This window comes from Microcebus murinus, chromosome 29 (genome assembly GCF_040939455.1).
Source record: "Microcebus murinus isolate Inina chromosome 29, M.murinus_Inina_mat1.0, whole genome shotgun sequence".
In the NCBI taxonomy this organism is placed as follows: Eukaryota; Metazoa; Chordata; class Mammalia; order Primates; family Cheirogaleidae; genus Microcebus; species Microcebus murinus.
In genome coordinates, this window is record NC_134132.1 from 15,572,484 (window position 1) to 15,591,727 (window position 19,244).

A 19,244-nucleotide genomic window follows, 5' to 3' on the forward strand; every position below is an offset into this window, starting at 1 on the left:
TCCCTCCCTCCCTCCCTCCCTTTTTTTTGTCAACACTTTAAGGAAAATGTTAGCTTTTATTCAAAAGAAAAAGAATAGAAGTGATTGCATTGAGAGTAAAACAGCACAAAAAAAACCACACAACGCATCAGAGTTTTCCTAAGGCGCTTTCGTTTTATCACGGCACGACCGGCGATTCTCTGGTGCAGCAGGAAAACTCCTGGCACAATTATCCAGATTTTTCGCCCCCCGCTCCCGGCAGAAACACGGGTGGCTGTGTGCATGGGTGCCGCACCTGCTGCTTCGTCCGAAATTGGGGCGCCGTGACTGGGAGCAGGGGGGCAGAGAGAGGAGGGAGAACGTGCTTTTTCCAAGGTGGTGTCTGTCTGGTCCCTGGGATTGCGGACTTGGGGGGAAACTGAGAGGCGCGGCTAGCTTTGCAGTGTCCACATGACGGGATCGATCGTGGGGTTCATCGTTTAAGCCTGACCCAACGTTCCCCTGGTGCTTTGGCCGCACTGCTGGCCGTCTGCCCCGCCCCGGCAGACAGACGCTTTGGGAATGCGGCTGCACGCTAACCACGCGAGCCCAGGCAGGTACAGCCCATAATTAGCAGAGCAACCTACTCCAGGGAAATCGCAGGGCGAGACCCCAAGATCGGCCTCTCCGGTCGGGCTACACGCTGCTCTCTGCCTCCCTGGGGCAGATAACTCAGTGCACACGAGAACCTGAAATCCAATGACCCTGATAAGAATGCAGGGAATATTTCCCACTGTCGATGCTAAACTTGAGTGTTTTTCTTTTTTTGAGACAGAGTCTCGCTCTGTCGCCCAGCCTAGAGTGAGTGCCGTGGCGTCAGCCTCGCTCACAGCAACCTCCAACTCCTGGGCTCAAGTGATCCTCCTGCCTCAGCCTCCCGAGTAGCTGGGACTACAGGCATGCGCCACCACGCCCGGCTCAAGTTTTTTTTTTCTATATATATTAGTTGGCCAATTAATTTCTTTCTATTTATAGTAGAGACGGGGTCTCGCTCTTGCTCAGGCTGGTTTCGAACTCCTGGCCTCGAGCAATCTTCCCGCCTCGGCCTCCCAGAGTGCTGGGATGACAGGCGTGAGCCACCGCGCCCGGCCCAAAAATACCTTTTGTTAAAAAAATTAGGTTTATTGAGGTGTAATTTGCATTCAACAAAATTCCCCCTTTAGAGTATGCTGTCCTATGAGTGTTAACAAACGTGCCCAGGCCGGGCGCGGAGGCTCACACCTGTCATCCCAGCACTCTGGGAGGCCGAGGCGGGCGGATTGCTCGAGGTCAGGAGTTCGAAACCAGCCTGAGCAAGAGCGAGACCCCGTCTCTACTATAAATAGAAAGAAATTAATTGGCCAACTAATATATATAGAAAAAATGAGCCGGGCGTGGTGGCGCATGCCTGTAGTCCCAGCTGCTCGGGAGGAGGCTGAGGCAGGAGGATTGCTTGAGCCCAGGAGTCTGAGGTTGCTGTGAGCGAGGCTGACGCCACGACACTCACTCTAGCCCGGGCAACAGAGTGAGACTCTGTCTCAAAAAAAACAAAAGAGAAGAAAAGAGAAGAAAAATAGAGCCTGTCTTATTTTTGGGAAACACGGTAGTATTTCGGCCTTTTATATATTAGGTTTAGAAAAATAGGAAACAAAATACTTATATAATAGTTGTTATTATTCTGTTATAATGAGATCTAAGAACACTGTATTTTTGCCTGTGTCTCGCTTTATTTGGTAGTTTTTATTTATGGCGTCACATTACGACGGAGGTCTGCCCCAAATCCTCATCTACACGTAATCTGAAAACATTTTTAATCCTTATCTTTCTAAAGGCTAATATAGTGATTTTATTTTTTCTTATTTTTTTTCCCCCTTGGGGACTTCTTTAGGAAAGGCTACTTCTTCCTGAAAATCAGCGACCAGCAGTTCTTCTCTGAGCCACAGCTGGTCAACGTTGAAGCATTTTCAACACAGGTAATAAAAATGCCACGCCGTTAGGAATTTCACAGGCCTGCTGATTTGGTTCTGAAGCACAAACCGAGGTTTCTTTCTGTTTTAGCAAAAAAAATGATTGAGCTGAGTTAACCTTGGTTTCCTCGTGAAATGCCACTGGGGTAATTGTTAGTGTTTTTGGGTAATGACAGCAATAATAATTACTAACGCATCTCTGTGGAACTCTTCTTCGTATTTCACAGGGGTAACTCAGTTAATCCTCGTGCTCAAATCACGAGGAGTAATTATCCCCATTTACAGATGAGGAAACCACTGTGTTTCCCCGAAAATAAGACCCGACCATACAATAAGCCCCAGCAGGATGTCTAAGCACGTGCACAATAGAAGCCCCACCCCGAAATCAGCCCTAGTGATGGGCGTGGCTATGAAAATCAGCCCTAGTTGTGGGCGTGGCTATGAAAATCAGCCCTGGGTGGGCGTGGCCATGAAAATCAGCCCTGGGTGGGCGTGGCTATGAAAATCAGCCCTGGGGTGGGCGTGGCCATGAAAATCAGCCCTGGTGATGGGCATGGCTATGAAAATCAGCCCTAGTGATGGGCGTTGGCTATGAAAATCAGCCCTAGTGGTGGGCATGGTTATGAAAATAAGCCCTGGTGGTGGGCGTGGCTATGAAAAATCAGTCCTGGTGATGGGCGTGGCTATGAAAATCAGCCCTGGTGATGGGTGTGGCTATGGAAATCAGCCCTAGTGACGGGCGTTGGCTGTGAAAATCAGCCCTAGTGGTGGGCGTGGTTATGAAAATAAGCCCTGGTGGTGGGCGTGGCTATGAAAATCAGCCCTAGTGGTGGGCATGGTTATGAAAATAAGCCCTGGTGGTGGGCGTGGCTATGAAAAATCAGTCCTGGTGATGGGCGTGGCTATGAAAATCAGCCCTGGTGATGGGTGTGGCTATGGAAATCAGCCCTAGTGACGGGCGTTGGCTGTGAAAATCAGCCCTAGTGGTGGGCGTGGTTATGAAAATAAGCCCTGGTGGTGGGCGTGGCTATGAAAAATCAGCCCTAGTGACGGGCGTGGCTGCGCAGGGCATCTGCACAACCCATGCGTGTGGTTGCGGAGCGGGAAAGAACACGAGCAGCCCTTCTCATCCGCCCCGTGAGAGCTCTAGTGCTCCACAGGAGAGATCGGGGCCGGTGGCTCTAAAGGAAACAGAGTCGCAATACATTCAGGATGGGATTCGGGGTCTGGAGAGTGAGGATGATGTTCCAGAAGAAGACAACTTCACTGTATTTGTATCAGTGCAGATGGTTGTACCGTACTTAAAAAAAAAATAACACATCCCCTGAAAATGGTCCCTAGGGTGTCTTCTGGAGGAAAAATAAATATAAGACCCTGTCTTATTTTGGGGGAAACAGAGTAAGCCACAGGGAGGTTCAGCAGCTCGTGGATGATTAATGCAGCTAATAAGTAGCGTCAAGATCTGTGCCCAGCAAGTCTGACTGCAGAGCCTGTGTCTAAACCATCACACGATGACACCTTGATTTCTTTTTTTTTTTTTTTTGAAACAGAGTCTCACTCTGTTGCCCAGGCTAGAGTGAGTGCTGTGGGGTCAGCCTCGCTCACAGCAACCTCAATCTCCTGGGCTCAAGCGATCCTCCTGCCTCAGCCTCCCGAGTAGCTGGGACTACGGGCATGTGCCACCACACCCGGCTAATTTTTATATATATATATATATATATATATATATATATATATATATATTAGTTGGCCAAATTAATTTATTTGTATTTATAGTAGAGACGGGGTCTCGCTCTCGCTCAGGCTGGTTTCGAACTCCTGACCTCGAGCGATCCTCCCGCCTCGGCCTCCCAGAGTGCTGGGATGACAGGCGTGAGCCACCGCGCCTGGCCCACACCTTGATTTCTTACACTGGCTCTGAAACTGCCTTTCGGAATAATTCGAATCTGCTCCTGTTGCTGTCACTTTGCCTAAATCTCAGGCAAACGAGTTTGTTGCAGCTAGAAAATCTCTCTCTCTCGGGCGTGCGGAATTTTCCCCCAGAGTGTCTTGTAAAGCCTCCACTTAAACGAGGTGCCGTGCTGTCCCGTGTTGACGTCACGGCAGCTTGGCGTGGTGGCCACCCAAACTCATACCCCGGCGTCGTTTCTGCCAAGCCTGCGTTCCTGCGTCCAGAACGGCCGCAGAGTGGTGGGCCTGAGGGCTTGAGCAGCTGAGATGTGCAAAGGGAACCGAGGGAAGGGACAAGCACAGGTTGTGAAAAGCGAGAAATCGCTTGAGGAGCGTTCCTTAGAGGCTCGGGCTCCGGGTGTGTCCCTGGGCGTGGCCCGAGGCAGTTCTGCAAGCAAACAACCTGGCAACAAATCGCAGGAGCAGCCGCCCCAAATCCACAGATGATCACCTGAAAATCCGCATCCCCGCCTTCGATGAAAACTTTACCCAGGCCGGGCGCAGAGGCTCACGCCTGTCATCCCAGCACTCTGGGAGGCCGAGGCGGGAGGATCGCTCGAGGTCAGGAGTTCGAAACCAGGCTGAGCAAGAGCGAGACCTCCCATCTCTACTATAAATAGAAAGAAAATTAATTGGCCAACTAATATATATATATAGAGAGAGGAAAAAATTAGCCGGGCGTGGTGCTGCATGCCTGTATAGTCCCAGCTACTTGTGGGGAGGCTGAGGCAGGAGGATCGCCGGAGGCCAGGAGTCGGAGGTTGCTGTGAGCGAGGCTGACGCCACGGCACTCACGCTAGCCGGGGCAACAAAGCAAAGCAACGAAACAAAACAAAGACTCTGTCTCAAAAAAATAATTAGCTGGGCGTGGTGGCCGCATGCCTGTAGTCCCAGCTACTTGGGAGGCTGAGGCAGGAGGATCGCTTGAGCCCAGGAGTCTGAGGTTGCTGTGAGTGAGGCTGATCCCACGGCATTCACTCTAGCCTGGGCAACAAAATGAGACTGTCTCAAAAAAAATAAAAAAAAATAAAAATACAAGGCGGAGGCGGGACAGCCGGACGTCCAGCCCGCCGGGTGACTCTCTCCCTCCCTGCTGAGCGGCTCTCCCTGCTCTCCCCCGCCCCAGGCCCCCTACGTGCTGAGGAACGAGGTCCTCCGCGTGGGCCGCGGGGAGGCGGCGGCCATCACCACTCGGCTGCTGGACATCCGGGACGAGGACAACCCGCAGGACGTGGTGGTCCGGGTGCTGGACGCCCCCCGCCACGGCCAGCTACGCCACTCCCTGTGGCCGCCGCCCTCGGGCCCCGTGCGCCAGTTCCCGCTGGAGGAGCTGTCCCGGGGCCTCCTCCACTACGCCCACGACGGCTCCCAGGGCCCCTCCGACGCGGCCGTCCTGCAGGCCGGGGACGGCCACTCCTTCCGGAACATTCTGCTGCAGGTGCAGACCCTGCCCCAGGTGAGGCGCCGTTCCCGGATCCTGGGGTCTCGGGTCCCCCTGCATCTGGGCGAGGAGCTCCGCGGAGAATGCAATGAGGACACCCACGGGGGGAGGTCCGCATCGTTCGTCCCTCGTCTGCTCAGCACAGCCTGTTAGCAAAGTGCTTATTGATGAGCAGGCAGGATGCAGACGCCAGGGCGAAGTTTTTGAGATTCCCGGTGTCCGCCACCAAATGGGACTTTTTCTTGGGCGTCAGCCTCGGCCTCCCGGAGTGCAGGGACGACCGGCGTGAGCCTCCGCGCCCGGCTAATTTTTTCTATATATATTAGTTATATATATATATATATTATATATATAAAACATATATATAATATATATATTAGCCAATTCATTTCTTTAGCTAATATATATATTTCTATAGCCAATATATGTATACAATATATACGTATATATATATTGTATATATACAATATGTATACATATTTATTGTATATATTATATATGTCGTGTATATATATACATTGTATATATTGTATATATAGTATATATTATATATATACTATGTATATTGTATATAGATATATTGTACATATTGTATGTATACAATATATATAAATGTATATATAAATGGCTATATATATAAATGTGTATATATATATACATTTCTATAGCCTATATATATATTAGCCAATTCATTTCTTTCTATTTATAGTAGAGACGGGATCTCGCTCTTGCTCAGGCTGGTCTAGAACTCCTGACCTCAAGCGATCCTCCGGCCTCAGCCTCCCAGAGTGCTGGGATGACAGGTGTGAGCCACCGCGCCCGGCCTATTTTTATTATTCTTTTTTTTCTTTTTTTTTTTTTTGAGACAGAGTCTCACTTTGTTGCCCAGGCTAGAGTGAGTGCCGTGGTGTCAGCCTCGCTCACAGCAACCTGAAACTCCTGGGCTCAAGCGATCCTCCTGCCTCAGCCTCCTCCTGAGTAGCTGGGACTACAGGCATGCGCCACCATGCCCTGCTAATTCTTTGTATATATATTAAGTGGCCAATCAATTTCTTTCTGTTTTTAGTAGAGACAGGGTCTCCCTCTTGCTCAGGCTGGTCTCGAACTCCTGACCTCGAGCAATCCTCCCTCCTCGGCCTCACAAGTAGCTGGGAGGGCAGGCGTGAGCCACCGCGCCCGGCCTGGATGACTTGCGTGTTGTAGACTGATATTTCCTCCTTTTGCTCGGACCTGACTTGGCACTTCTTCCCGTTTCTAGAACGACAGAGGCCTGCGGCTGGTGGCTGACCCCATGGTGTGGGTTCCGGAAGGCGGGATGCTGCAGATCACCAACCGGATCTTGCAGGCCGAGGCGCCCGGCGCCAGCGCCGAGGAAATCGTCTACAAGATCACGCAAGACCACCCTAAGTTTGGTAACTCTGTTCCCCTTTGGCACCATTCGTCTTTGCCTTCAGCAGTGTAGGGTTTGCTTTTTTTTTTTTTGAGAAAGAGTCTCACTCTGTCGCCCAGCTAGAGTGCCGTGGCGTCAGCCTCGCTCACAGCAACCTCCAACTCCTGGGCTCAAGCGATCCTCCTGCCTCAGCCTCCCGAGTAGCTGGGACTACAGGCGTGCGCCACCACGCCCGGCTAATTTTTTCTCTCTCTCTCTCTCTGTCTCTCTCTATATATATATTAGTTGGCCAATTAATTTATTTCTATTTTAAATAGAGACGGACGGGGTCTTGGTCTTGCTCAGGCTGGTCTCATATTCCTGACCTGAAGCGATCCTCCCGCCTCGGCCTCCCAGAGTGCTGGGATGACAGGTGTGAGCCACCGCCTAGGCCAGCCTAAGGTTTGCTTTTGTACGAGGCCATGCAGCAGGGTCGTGATTCTGGTGAACTGAACTTTCCGATTCCGTGCACGCCCCCTTCCATAAAAGCAGAGTGATCATGACACACTGTACATGTTTACTGGGCAGCGTACCAAGTCTTATAAACATGTTGCGTGTAACGACTAAAATTTACATTTCAAAACTCCTTCTTCAGGCCGGGCGCGGTGGCTCACGCCTGTCATCCCAGCACAGCCTCGGTGACTCCGTCTCTCGGTCCCGAGGCCCTGCAGATTCCGGCTCTAACACTAGCACTCTGGGAGGCCGAGGCGGGCGGATTGCTCGAGGTCAGGAGTTCGAGACCAGCCTGAGCAAGAGCAAGACCCCGTCTCTACCATAAATAGAAAGAAATTAATTGGCCAACTAAAAATATATACGGAAAAAAATCAGCCGGGCGTGGTGGCGCATGCCTGTAGTCCCAGCTACTCGTGAGGAGGCTGAGGCAGGAGGATCGCTTGAGGCCAGCAGTCGGAGGTTGCTGTGAGTGAGGCTGACGCCACGGCACTCACTCTAGCCCGGGCGACAGAGCGAGACTCTGTCTCAAAAAAAAAAAAAAAAAAGTTGGGAAAGGAGGATGAGAGTCTGACTTGGTTTCCCCAGAACGCTCCCCCACTCACTGTGTGGCTTTCGCCCCCCCAGGGGAGCTGGTCCTCCTGCTGGACATGCCGGCGGACAGCCCCGCGGCCGAGGACGGAGGGCAGCACCTGCCGGACGGGAGGACGGCCACGCCCGTGAGCTCCTTCACGCAGCGGGAGGTGGACGAGGGCCTCCTCTGGTACCGGCACTCCGGGGGCCCCGCCCAGGGCGACTCCTTCGGCTTCCAGGTACCTGGGCTCCCTGCCTCTCTGACGTCCCCTGCAAACTGTCACGCCCACTTACAGACGACCTGCGAGCCGGGCGCGGTGGCTCACCCCTGTCATCCCAGCACTCTGTGGAGGCCGAGGCGGGAGGATCGCTCGAGGTCAGGAGTTCAAGACCAGCCTGAGCAAGAGCTATACCCCCGTCTCTACTATAAATAGAAAGAAATTAGATGAACAACTAAAATATATGTATATAGGAAAAATTAGCCGGGCGTGGAGGCGCATGCCTGTAGTCCCAGCTACTCGGGAGGCTGAGGCAGGAGGATTGCTCGAGCCCAGGAGTCTGAGGTTGCTGTGAGCTAGGCTGACGCCACGGCACTCACTCTAGCCCGGGCGACAGAGTGAGACTCTGTCTCAAAAAAGAATAAATTAAAAAACAAATTAATAAATAAGCGACTGGAGTCCGCTAATGACATAAGGTCCAGAACATTCAGATTTTCTTCAAAATAATGAAACTCGTATAGGGAGGAGAAAAAATCAGATCTTTGTGAATGTTCTTGGGACACATACTATCTTAAAAGATCTTAGACTTGCAGCCGGACTCCGAGAGTTCAGAGGTCAGTTTGGCCGCTTCCTTGCTGTGCAACTTTGGGCAAATTTTTTTTTTTTAAATATATTTTATTGTTTTTAGTAGAGACAGGGTCTCACTCTTGCTCAGGCTGGTCTCGAACTCCTGACCTCGAGCGATCCTCCCGCCTGGGCCTCCCAGAGTGCCGGGATGACAGGCGTGAGCCCCCGCGCCCGGCCCAACTTCGGGCAGATTACTTGGGGAGAACCCTTGTGCTTTATTTTCCTTGTCTGTGAAACAGGCTTATCGTAAAGATTTGAGTGAGCGTGTATAGAATGTTTATAACACCGCCCACTACGTGGTAAGTACGGCGTATGGATTCGTCGTTATTACCATTTATAAAAAATCGGTCAAATACTACAGTGCAGGGAGACCCTCAGTAAATTGAAGAGCAAGAAGTTGCGCTGGGTGCCTTCTCTGGCCATTGTGGATATAATTAGAAATTGATCATAAAAAGGCAAACGAAAAATTCAGACCGCTTGAGATGCTTAAAATGGTCTCCGAGGTAATTTGCTTTGAAATTCCTTGGAGGAAAAATCAAAGCAGCAAAGCGTTAAGAAATATGGGTGGGGAAGAAAGAACTTATCAAAACCTAAATCATGTGGACAAAATCGTATTCAGAAAAAAAACAAACAAAGAAAAAAAAACGGGTGGCCTTGAGCTCTTATTGTATCGCTCAAGGAAAGCATAAAAACAAACATCCTAAACATTTAGCTCGGGAAGCCGGAGCAGCCCCGAGGGAGACGTAAGGAGAGCAGAAGGGAGGAATTAGCAGAGATAAGCCGAAGAATCGGTTAATTATAAAAATGGATAGAAATGACAAAGGAGCACAAAGCCCGATTCTTTGAGAACGACCGGTGAAACTAGACAAACCCCTGGCAAGCACCATTCGGAAATAAAAGAATTAGACGGGAACGCAAAGAAACGAGGAATTGTGAATGAGAAAAGGGCCTCTGAGCGCGGCTACGGAGAAAAACACGGTCGAGTGGCAGAGAAGATATGTATGTTCATGGTGATCGGCCAAGATCCTTTGTCAGGAACCCAGTTGGGGCTAGAGTGGCCGTGACAGCTCAGCTCGCTAAAATTATCGCCCAGTCTGCTTCCGGCGCCCGGCCTGTGCCTGCTCATTGCCCGGCTGATTTATGCCGTGAGAAACAGGGGCTTTTCCAGAGAGCCGATTCCTTGGAGGAAATATATAATTTATATATATATATATAAATCTGGGAACCATTAAAACAAGATTATCCTGAAGACGTTGACAGTCCAGAGAGTGAGCAAACCTCGGGCGCCCTTTGCCCAGGTTAGGTTTTCAGTTTTTGCACCTGGGCACTGCAGGATCGTCAGAGAGTGAGTCAGGATGGAAGCAAAGTTGTCAATCGAAAGAGGTCACCTCAGGGGACTAGAGTCTTCTGGCTTCCTAGGGGTTGGGATGGGGAACGTTATCAATATAAAACATCGGCGGGGCGCAGTGGCTCACGCCTGTCATCCTAGCCCTCTGGGAGGCCGAGGCAGGAGGATCGCTCAAGGTCGGGAGTTTGAGCCCAGCCTGAGCAAGAGCGAGACCCCGTCTCTACTATAAATAGAAATGAATTGGCCAACTAATATATATAGAAAAAGTTAGCCGGGCGTGGTGGTGCATGCCTGTAGTCCCAGCTACTCGGGAGGAGGCTGAGGCAGGAGGATCCCTTGAGCCCAGGAGTCTGAGGTTGCTGTGAGCGAGGCTGACGCCACGGCACTCACTCTAGCCTGGGCGACAGAGCGAGACTCTGTCTCAATACAAAAAAACCCACCAAACCGTGTAGGGCGGGAGGAACGCCGAGGTGGGGACTGAAATGGGCACAGAGTGGAAGCAGAGGCCCACATGCTCCGCCCGGGAGAAGCCAAGGGACCGACCGGGGTGACCTTTCCTTCCAGGTGTCCAGCGCCGGGGACGGGGGGAGCGAGCTGGAGAGCCGGACGTTCAACATCGCCGTCCTGCCCCGGACGCCCGGCGGGCCCGAGCTCTCCGCGGAGACGTCCCTGCACATGACGGTGAGTTGGGGGCCGGCGCGGGGTTTCCCCGACAGGAGGGTCGAGGCCTGCTGCTGCGGCCAGGGCCGTGGGTGGCGGGTGCCCGGCTGAGGCCCACACGCGCCCTGGGGCCCCCACCGCCCCGACATGCGGGCGTGGTCCTCCCTCTCCCTTGAGAAAGAAAATTCCTGTCAGCCCGGCACTCCGGGAGGCCGAGGCGGGAGGATTGCTCGAGGTCAGGAGTTCGAGGCCAGCCTGAGCAAGAGGGAGACCCCGTCTCTACTATAAATAGAAAGAAATTAGCTGGACAACTAAAAAATATATATATAGAAAAAATTAGCCGGGCGTGGTGGCTCACGCCTGTCATCCCATCACTCTAGGAGGCCGAGGTGGGAGGATCGCTCAAGGTCAGGAGTTCCAAACCAGCCTGAGCAAGAGTGAGACCCTTGTCTCTACTAAAAATAGCAAGAAATCAATTGGCCAAGTAAAAATATATATAGAAAAAAATTAGAGCCGGGCGAGGTGGCTCACGCCTGTCATCCCAGCACTCTGGGAGGCCGAGGCAGGAGGATCGCTTGAGGTCAGGAGTCCGAGACCAGCCCGAGCAAGAGCTAGACCCTTTTCTCTACTAAAAAATTAGAAAGAAATTAATTGGCCGACTAAAAATATATACATAAAAAAATGAGCCGGGCGTGGTGGCGCATGCCTGTAGTCCCAGCTACTACTCAGGAGGAGGCTGAGGCAGGAGGATCGCTTGAGCCCTGGAGTCGGAGGTTGCCGTGAGCGAGGCCGACGCCACGGCACTCACTCTAGCCCGGGCAAAAGAGTGAGACTCTGTCTCAAAAAATAAAACAAAAAAAAAGTGTTTTTTATAATGATTTCTGTGAAGTTTAATCTCTTAGGACGCAGTGTGTTTGATTGATAAATATTGAACGCTCCAAATAGCCAGCATTAAAATCGATTATGCTTTGATGCGCCTCGCCCTCCATAGTGCTTGCTTCACGGGATTAAGTTCTCTTGCTGCCTAGTGTCTGTGCCCATCAGGAGAGAAATAGCATCAATAAATTCTGAAATGGACTATCTGTTATCTCAGCTAGAGCGTACCTCCCTTCTCCGTAGACCCATGTCCACGATAATCCCCTTCCTATCCCTTTACTGTTCCCCGGGTATCTGGATTCTCACGAGTATCCCCGAACGCTCCAAGAATTTGCGGTCATCACGATGGCTTTGGGATTGAAAGGTGACAAACTGAGAACAAAAAAAAAAATGCAGTGAGCCTGTGCTGTTTTGGCCTGTCTCTCTGTCCGCGTTTACAGGTGTGAGCACGTATGTACGGGTCTGTTAACACCTTGCAAAGTGCACACGTGTTTGGTTTGTTGTCCTCACTTGTCTTATTTCAGCGAGGCCAGCGGCTTGCTACTCGCGGCTCTGATTGTGCTTGCTCCTTACATTCGGACCTACGCGGGGTCCTGAGACATGGCTCCTTGTCCCAACCTGCACGCTCTGCCTCTCCCGGTTACATGCACGCCTTGGGGACAGTCGCGGGGCAGCTGCAACCCTCGGTCTTTCCCGGTTAAAGGGGAGGACGCCCCGGCCTCCTCCGTGAGCCCGGCTGAGCCCCTGCTTCGCCCTTTCGCAAACGGGGAGATTCCCCCCCGAAAAATGAGCAAAGCTTCAGAGAGCCGGGAGAGAGAGCGTGCCGAGCTCCAGCCTGCCTTCACATTTTTATTTTTTCTTTTTGTGAGACACGGTCTCACTCTGTCGCCCGGGCTAGAGTGAGTGCCGTGGTGTCAGCCTCGCTCACAGCAGCCTCCAACTCCTGGGCTCAAGCGATCCTCCTGCCTCAGCCTCCTCCCGAGTAGCTGGGACTACAGGCATGCGCCACCACGCCCGGCTAATTTTTCTATATATATTTTTAGTTGGCCAGTTAATTTCCTTCTATTTTTAGTAGAGACGGGGGTCTCGCTCTTGCTCAGGCTGGTCTCGAACTCCTGACCTCGAGCAATCCTCCCGCCTCGGCCTCCCAGAGAGCTGGGATGACAGGCGTGAGCCTCCTCACCCGCCCCCCACCCCCGGCTCTCCCGTGAGGTTCTTGAGGCTAAGGACAAACCCACGATGCAAAAAAACCAGATCCTCCTTTGAACTCGTGGAGAAAACTTTGCCACGTGTGACTAATGTAAAAGTCCAGAGCGAATTTATTTTTTTGCTCTTATGCAGGGTTAGGTTTTTGCCTCTGGCTTTCGCGTTCCTCACGCCGTGGTTTTCTTCTTCCTTCTTGAAATCTCTGCAGGCTCGGGAAGACGGCCCGACGGTCATCCAGCCTCGCTCCCTCCCCTTCGCGAGCCCCGAGAGGCCGAGCAGGGAGGTCGTGTACAACATCACGCTGCCTCTGCAGCCCGGCCACGGTGAGCCGCTGCACGGGATCGGGCGTGGGCTCCCGTCTTCCAGTTACCGGCCGGCGCCGAAACCCGCAGCCCATCTGCTCACCCCCATAGCGCCGTTTGTGGGTGTTTTCAGGAGTTGCAGTTGTTTACACCCCTTGCTCCTGTCCTCTGGTTTATTTTTTATTTTATTTTATTTATTTTATTTTATTATTTTATTTTATTTTTGATTTTATTTTTTAATTTTTTAATTTAATTTTAGTTTTTATTTTATTTTTTATTTTATTTTATTTTATTATTTTATTTTATTTTTGATTTTATTTTTTAATTTTTTAATTTAATTTTAGTTTTTATTTTATTTTTAAATTTTATTTTATTTATTTTATTTTATTATTTTATTTTATTTTTGATTTTATTTTTTAATTTTTTAATTTAATTTTAGTTTTTATTTGATTTTTTTATTTTATTTTATTATTTTATTTTATTTTTTATTTTATTTTTTAATTTTTTAATTTAATTTTAGTTTTTATTTTATTTTTTTATTTTATTTTATTTATTTTATTTTATTATTTTATTTTATTTTTGATTTTATTTTTTAATTTAATTTTAGTTTTTATTTGATTTTTTATTTTATTTTATTTATTTTATTTTATTATTTTATTTTATTTTTGATTTTATTTTTTTATTTTTTAATTTAATTTTAGTTTTTATTTGATTTTATTTTATTTATTTTATTTTATTATTTTATTTTATTTTTGATTTTATTTTTTAATTTTTTAATTTAATTTTAGTTTTTATTTGATTTTTTTATTTTATTTTATTATTTTATTTTATTTTTTATTTTATTTTTTAATTTTTTAATTTAATTTTAGTTTTTATTTTATTTTTTTATTTTATTTTATTTATTTTATTTTATTATTTTATTTTATTTTTGATTTTATTTTTTAATTTAATTTTAGTTTTTATTTGATTTTTTATTTTATTTTATTTATTTTATTTTATTATTTTATTTTATTTTTGATTTTATTTTTTTATTTTTTAATTTAATTTTAGTTTTTATTTGATTTTATTTTATTTATTTTATTTTATTATTTTATTTTATTTTTGATTTTATTTTTTTATTTTTTAATTTTTTAATTTAATTTTAGTTTTTATTTGATTTTATTTTTTATTTTCTTATTTTTATTTTATTTCATTATTTTATTTATTTTATTTTTTATTTTATTTTATTTATTTTCTTATATTTTTTAATTTTTTAATTTTTTATTTGATTTGATTTGATTTTTTAATTTATTTTATTTGTTTTATTTTATTTATTTTATTTTATTTTTGAGACAGAGTCTCACTCTGTCGCCCGGGCTAGAGTGAGTGCCGTGGCGTCAGCCTCGCTCACAGCAACCTCCAACTCCTGGGCTCCAGCGATCCTCCTGCCTCAGCCTCCTCCCGAGTAGCTGGGACTACAGGCATGCGCCACCACGCCCGGCTGATTTTTTTCTATATATATCAGTTGGCCAATTAATTTCTTTCTATTTATAGTAGAGACGGGGTCTCGCTCTTGCTCAGGCTGGTCTCGAACTCCTGACCTCGAGCGATCCTCCCGCCTTGGCCTCAGAGTGCTGGGGTGACAGGCGTGAGCTGCCGTGCCTGGCCGGCCTCTTCTTGGATAACTGGAGAGCCGGGGTCCCTGAGGACGACAGCCCCCGCCTCTCCCGTCCCCCCAGTGAGCCTGGAGGACATCACTGCCGACGCTCACGCTCAGCCCCTTCCTGGCAGGGACCGTGGAGCACAGGGACCGGCCTCACTCCCCCGTGCGGCGTTTCACGCAGGACGACGTGAACCAGGGCAAGATCCTGTACCGGCCCCCGCCGGCGGCCCCCCACCTCCGGGAGATCACGGCCTTCTCCTTCGCAGGTGAGGCTCCCTGTCCTCTGCCTCGGGGCCCGGGTGCTCTCTGGGCCTCTTCCCCCAGCCTCCCCTACACTCTTCCCTCCGTGCTACGGACCGTGTGGTGAGGCCGCTGCTGGCCTGGGTGCGGAGAGACCCGGGAACACACCCGCTCCGCTGGTGGGACTGCAGACTGGCCCAGCCTCCGCGGGAAGCAACCTGGAGACGCCTCACGGGGATAGGAGTTCGCTGTGAGCGAGGCTGACGCCTCGGCACTCACTCCAGCCCCGGGCGACAGAGGGAGACCCCGTCTATACTATAAATAGAAAGAAATTAATTGGCCAAATAATATATATAGAGAAAAAATTAGCCGGGCGTCGTGGCGCATGCCTGTAGTCCCAGCTACTCTAGAGGAGGCTGAGGCAGGAGGATTGCTTGAGCCCAGGAATCTGAGGTTGCCGTGAGTGAGGCTGACGCCACGGCACTCACTCCAGCCCGGGCGACAGAGCGAGACTCTGTCTCAAAAAATATATTAAAAAAAAAGCGATACGAGTGGATCTGCCGTTTGATCCAGCGATCCCACCACTGGGCGTCTGCCCGAAAGATCAAAAGACATTCTGTTCCACTCCCGCTGCTCTGCACTTGACCAGCCTTAAAAAAATTTTTTTAAATTTAAAAAAAAAAGACATTCTGTGAAAAAGACACCTGCCTAGCACTCTGGGAGGCCGAGGCGGGAGGATCGCTGGAGGCCAGGAGTTCGAGACCAGCCTGAGCAAGAGCGAGACCCCGTCTCTACTATAAATAGAAAGAAATTAATTGGCCAACTGATATATATATAAAAAATTAGCCGGGCGTGGTGGCGCATGCCTGTAGTTCCAGCTACCCGGGAGGCTGAGGCAGGAGGATCGCTTGAGCCCAGGAGTTGGAGGTTGCTGTGAGCGAGGCTGACGCCACGGCACTCACTCTAGCCCGGGCGACAGAGCAAGACTCTGTCTCAAAGAAAATAAATAACTCAATAAACTCCATAGGACGTTAGCAAAATGACCTGTGACCTTTCCAGCCGCCCCCCCCAAAAAAAAAACCAGAGTAATTTAGATGAAAACATCCTTCGCTTTGCTAACCTTTTTTTTTTTTTTTTTTCTTTGAGACAGAGTCTCACTCTGTTGCCCAGGCTAGAGTGAGTGCCATGGCGTCAGCCTCGCTCACAGCAACCTCAGACTCCTGGGCTCAAGCGATCCTCCTGCCTCAGCCTCCCCCTGAGTAGCTGGGACTACAGGCATGCGCCACCATGCCCGGCTCATTTTTTTCTATATATATTTTTAGTTGGCCAATTAATTTCTTTCTATTTATAGCAGAGACAGGGTCCCGCTCTTGCTCAGGCTGGTCTCCAACTCCTGACCTCGAGGGATCCTCCCGCCTCGGCCTCCCAGAGTGCTGGGATGACAGGCGTGAGCCTCTGCTCCCGGCCCGCTTTGCTGGCCTTTGCCTCCTGCTTGTTTGTGCCTTCCCCATCCGTCTCTGACAGGAAGGTATTTCACATGCTGATTTTTCTCTCTCGTTTATTCCAGGTCTCCCAGAATCGGTGAAATTCCACTTCACAGGTAAAGACGAATCTGCGTTTATTTAGAAAGTGGAATTTTTCTTTCCCTTGTTGGTCCTTTCTCTTTTGCTCCCTTTGTCGTTACTTTTAGCTTTTTCCCCGAGAACCACCTAAAAGTTACCTGATTTTTCTTCTAAAGCGAGTTTCTTCTAAAATAGTCACACGGCGGGTTAAGGAGTGATAGCTTAACTTTGTATTCACGGAAAAAAAATCATACACCAAAAGGGGGTTAAGGATTAATTTTGAAGCCCCATTTCAAGTGGCCCTAATGTGTGTTAAAGAGGTAATCGTGGCTAAGATCTTAGACTCCGGATCTGGGTGGCCTGGGGTTCAGTTTATTCTGGGAGAGTCTTTTTTTTTGCGGTGAGACAGAGTCTCGCTCTGTCGCCCAGGCTAGAGTGAGTGCCGTGGCGTCAGCCTGGCTCACAGCAAATTCCAACTCCTGGGCTCAAGCGATCCTCCTGCCTCAGCCTCCCGAGTAGCTGGGACTACAGGCATGCGCCACCATGCCCAGCTAGTTTTTTCTATATATATTTTTAGTTCTCTAGCTAATTTCTTTCTATTTTTTTAGTAGAGACGGGAGTCTCCCTCTTGCTCAGGCTGGTCTCGAACTCCTGACCTCGAGCGATCCGCCCGCCTCGGCCTCCCAGAGTGCTGGGATGACAGGCGTGAGCCGCCGCGCCCGGCCCTCGGAAAGAACGTTGTTAGACTAGCTCAGGGTATCATACTTGCTCGCTTGCGTTTTCCAATTGGTAAACGTCTCTTCGGAGTGTTCAGGCCATCAAAAAAAGCATCTAGGCCCGGCCGAGGTGACTCACGCCTGTCATCCCAGCACTCTAGGAGGCCGAGGCGGGAGGATCCCTCGAGGTCAGGAGTTCAAGACCAGCCTGAGCAAGAGCGAGACCCCGTCTCTACTGTAAATAGAAAGAAATTAATTGGCCAACTAAAATTATATAGAAAAAAATGAGCCGGGCGTGGTGGCGCATGCCTGTAGTCCCAGCTACTCGGGAGGAGGCTGAGGCAAGAGGATCGCTTGAGCCCAGGAGTTGGAATTTGCTGTGAGCTGGGCTGACGCCACGGCACTCACTCTAGCCTGGGAAACAGAGTGCGACTCTGTCTCAAAAAAAAAAACCAAAAAAATAAAAAAGCGTCTAGTTACGTATTTGTGATAACAGCGTGAAGATGACCAGACCTAGTTACGTGTGTGTGTGTGCTCGTTCCAGTTTCAGACGGGGAGACCACCAGCCCGGAGACGGCCCTGACCATCCACCTGCTTCCCGCCGACCCGCACCTGCCAAGGGTCCAGGTCACGGCTCCGCCGCTGCGGGTCAGCCCTGGCGGCAGCGAGCCCGTAGGTAAGCCCGGGAGCCTGAAGGCAGCACGCTGTGGAAACCGGGCCTTATTTCAGCAGCAGTCCCTCTGCAAACCTCTTTTATTTATTTTTTTATTTAATATTTATTATACATTTTTCTTGTTCTTTTTTTTTTTTTTATTTTACTCTTTACGGGGAAGAGATTTGCTAGATCTGCAAACCTCTAGACCAGGCGTCCTCAGACTGCGGCCCGGGGGCCACACGCGGGTGTTTTTGCCCGTTTGCTTTTCTTAGCTTCAAACTAAGATAGGTGCAGTGTGCACAGGAATTTGTTCGTTGTTTTTTGTTTTTTTTTTTTTGAGACAGAGTCTCGCTCTGTCACCCGGGCTAGAGTGAGTGCCGTGGCGTCAGCCTCGCTCACAGCAACCTCAGACTTCTGGGCTCAAGCGATCCTCCTGCCTCAGCCTCCTCCCGAGTAGCTGGGACTACAGGCATGTGCCACCACGCCCGGGTCATTTTTTCTATATATATTAGTTGGCCAATGAATGTCTTTCTATTTATAGTAGAGACAGGGGTCTCGCTCTTGCTCAGGCTGGTCTCGAACTCCTGACTTCGAGCAATCCTCCCGCCTCAGCCTCCCAGAGTGCTGGGATGACAGGCGAGAGCCACCGTGCCCGGCTTTATTTTACTCTTTATGGGGAAGAGATTTGCTAGATCTGCAAATCTCCAGACCAGGCGTCCTCAAACTGCGGCCCTCGGGCCACACTCGGGTGTTTTTGCCCGTTTGGTTTCTTTTAACTTCAAACTAAGATCTGTGCAGTGTGCATAGGAATTTGTTCATTGTTTTTTTTTTTTTTTTTCTTTAAACTAGAGTCCAGCCCTCCGACAGTCTGAGGGACAGTGAACTGGCCCCCTGTTTTAAAAGTTTGAGGACCAATAGAAAGAAATTAATTGGCCAACTAATATATATAGAAAAAATGAGCCGGGCGTGGTGGTGCATGCCTGTAGTCCCAGCTACTCGGGAGGAGGCTGAGGCAGGAGGATCGCTGGAGCCCAGGAGATGGAGGTTGCTGTGAGCGAGGCTGACGCCACGGCACTCACTCTAGCCTGGGCAACAGAGTGAGACTCTGTCTCGGAAAAAAAAAAAAAAAGAAGTTAGGAAGAGCTGGAGTTGACCCAGTTATTTTGCACACGGTTTTATTTGCTTACCGGCATACTTACTCTTTAGGAGTTTATTCTTTTGCCAAGAACATTTCCTTAGTAAGCAGGAAGTGTTGTGATTTTTGCCGGGTGTGCACTGCAGATCCTTACTCGGTTTCTACGTGTGGATTTTGGCCTGAAATTAATTAACGGCCATCAAAACAAGCCGTGTGTACCAAGCCGCCCGTCACCCCTGCCCGATGCCTT

The 19,244-nt window shown here is 49.2% G+C and overlaps 1 protein-coding gene across 1 annotated transcript in view; it reads left to right on the forward strand.

Moving 5' to 3' along the window:
• The window catches only part of FRAS1 (Fraser extracellular matrix complex subunit 1), a 293,078-nt gene that overhangs the window by 194,497 nt on the left and 79,337 nt on the right, over positions 1–19,244 (forward strand). Inside the window, exons 28-36 of the mRNA XM_075998690.1 lie at positions 1,886–1,970; positions 5,041–5,370; positions 6,614–6,767; positions 7,862–8,046; positions 10,565–10,681; positions 12,951–13,065; positions 14,815–14,952; positions 16,494–16,526; positions 17,749–17,880. Coding sequence (XP_075854805.1) covers positions 1,886–1,970; positions 5,041–5,370; positions 6,614–6,767; positions 7,862–8,046; positions 10,565–10,681; positions 12,951–13,065; positions 14,815–14,952; positions 16,494–16,526; positions 17,749–17,880 — 1,289 coding nt within the window. The remainder of the gene's footprint in view (positions 1–1,885; positions 1,971–5,040; positions 5,371–6,613; positions 6,768–7,861; positions 8,047–10,564; positions 10,682–12,950; positions 13,066–14,814; positions 14,953–16,493; positions 16,527–17,748; positions 17,881–19,244) is intronic.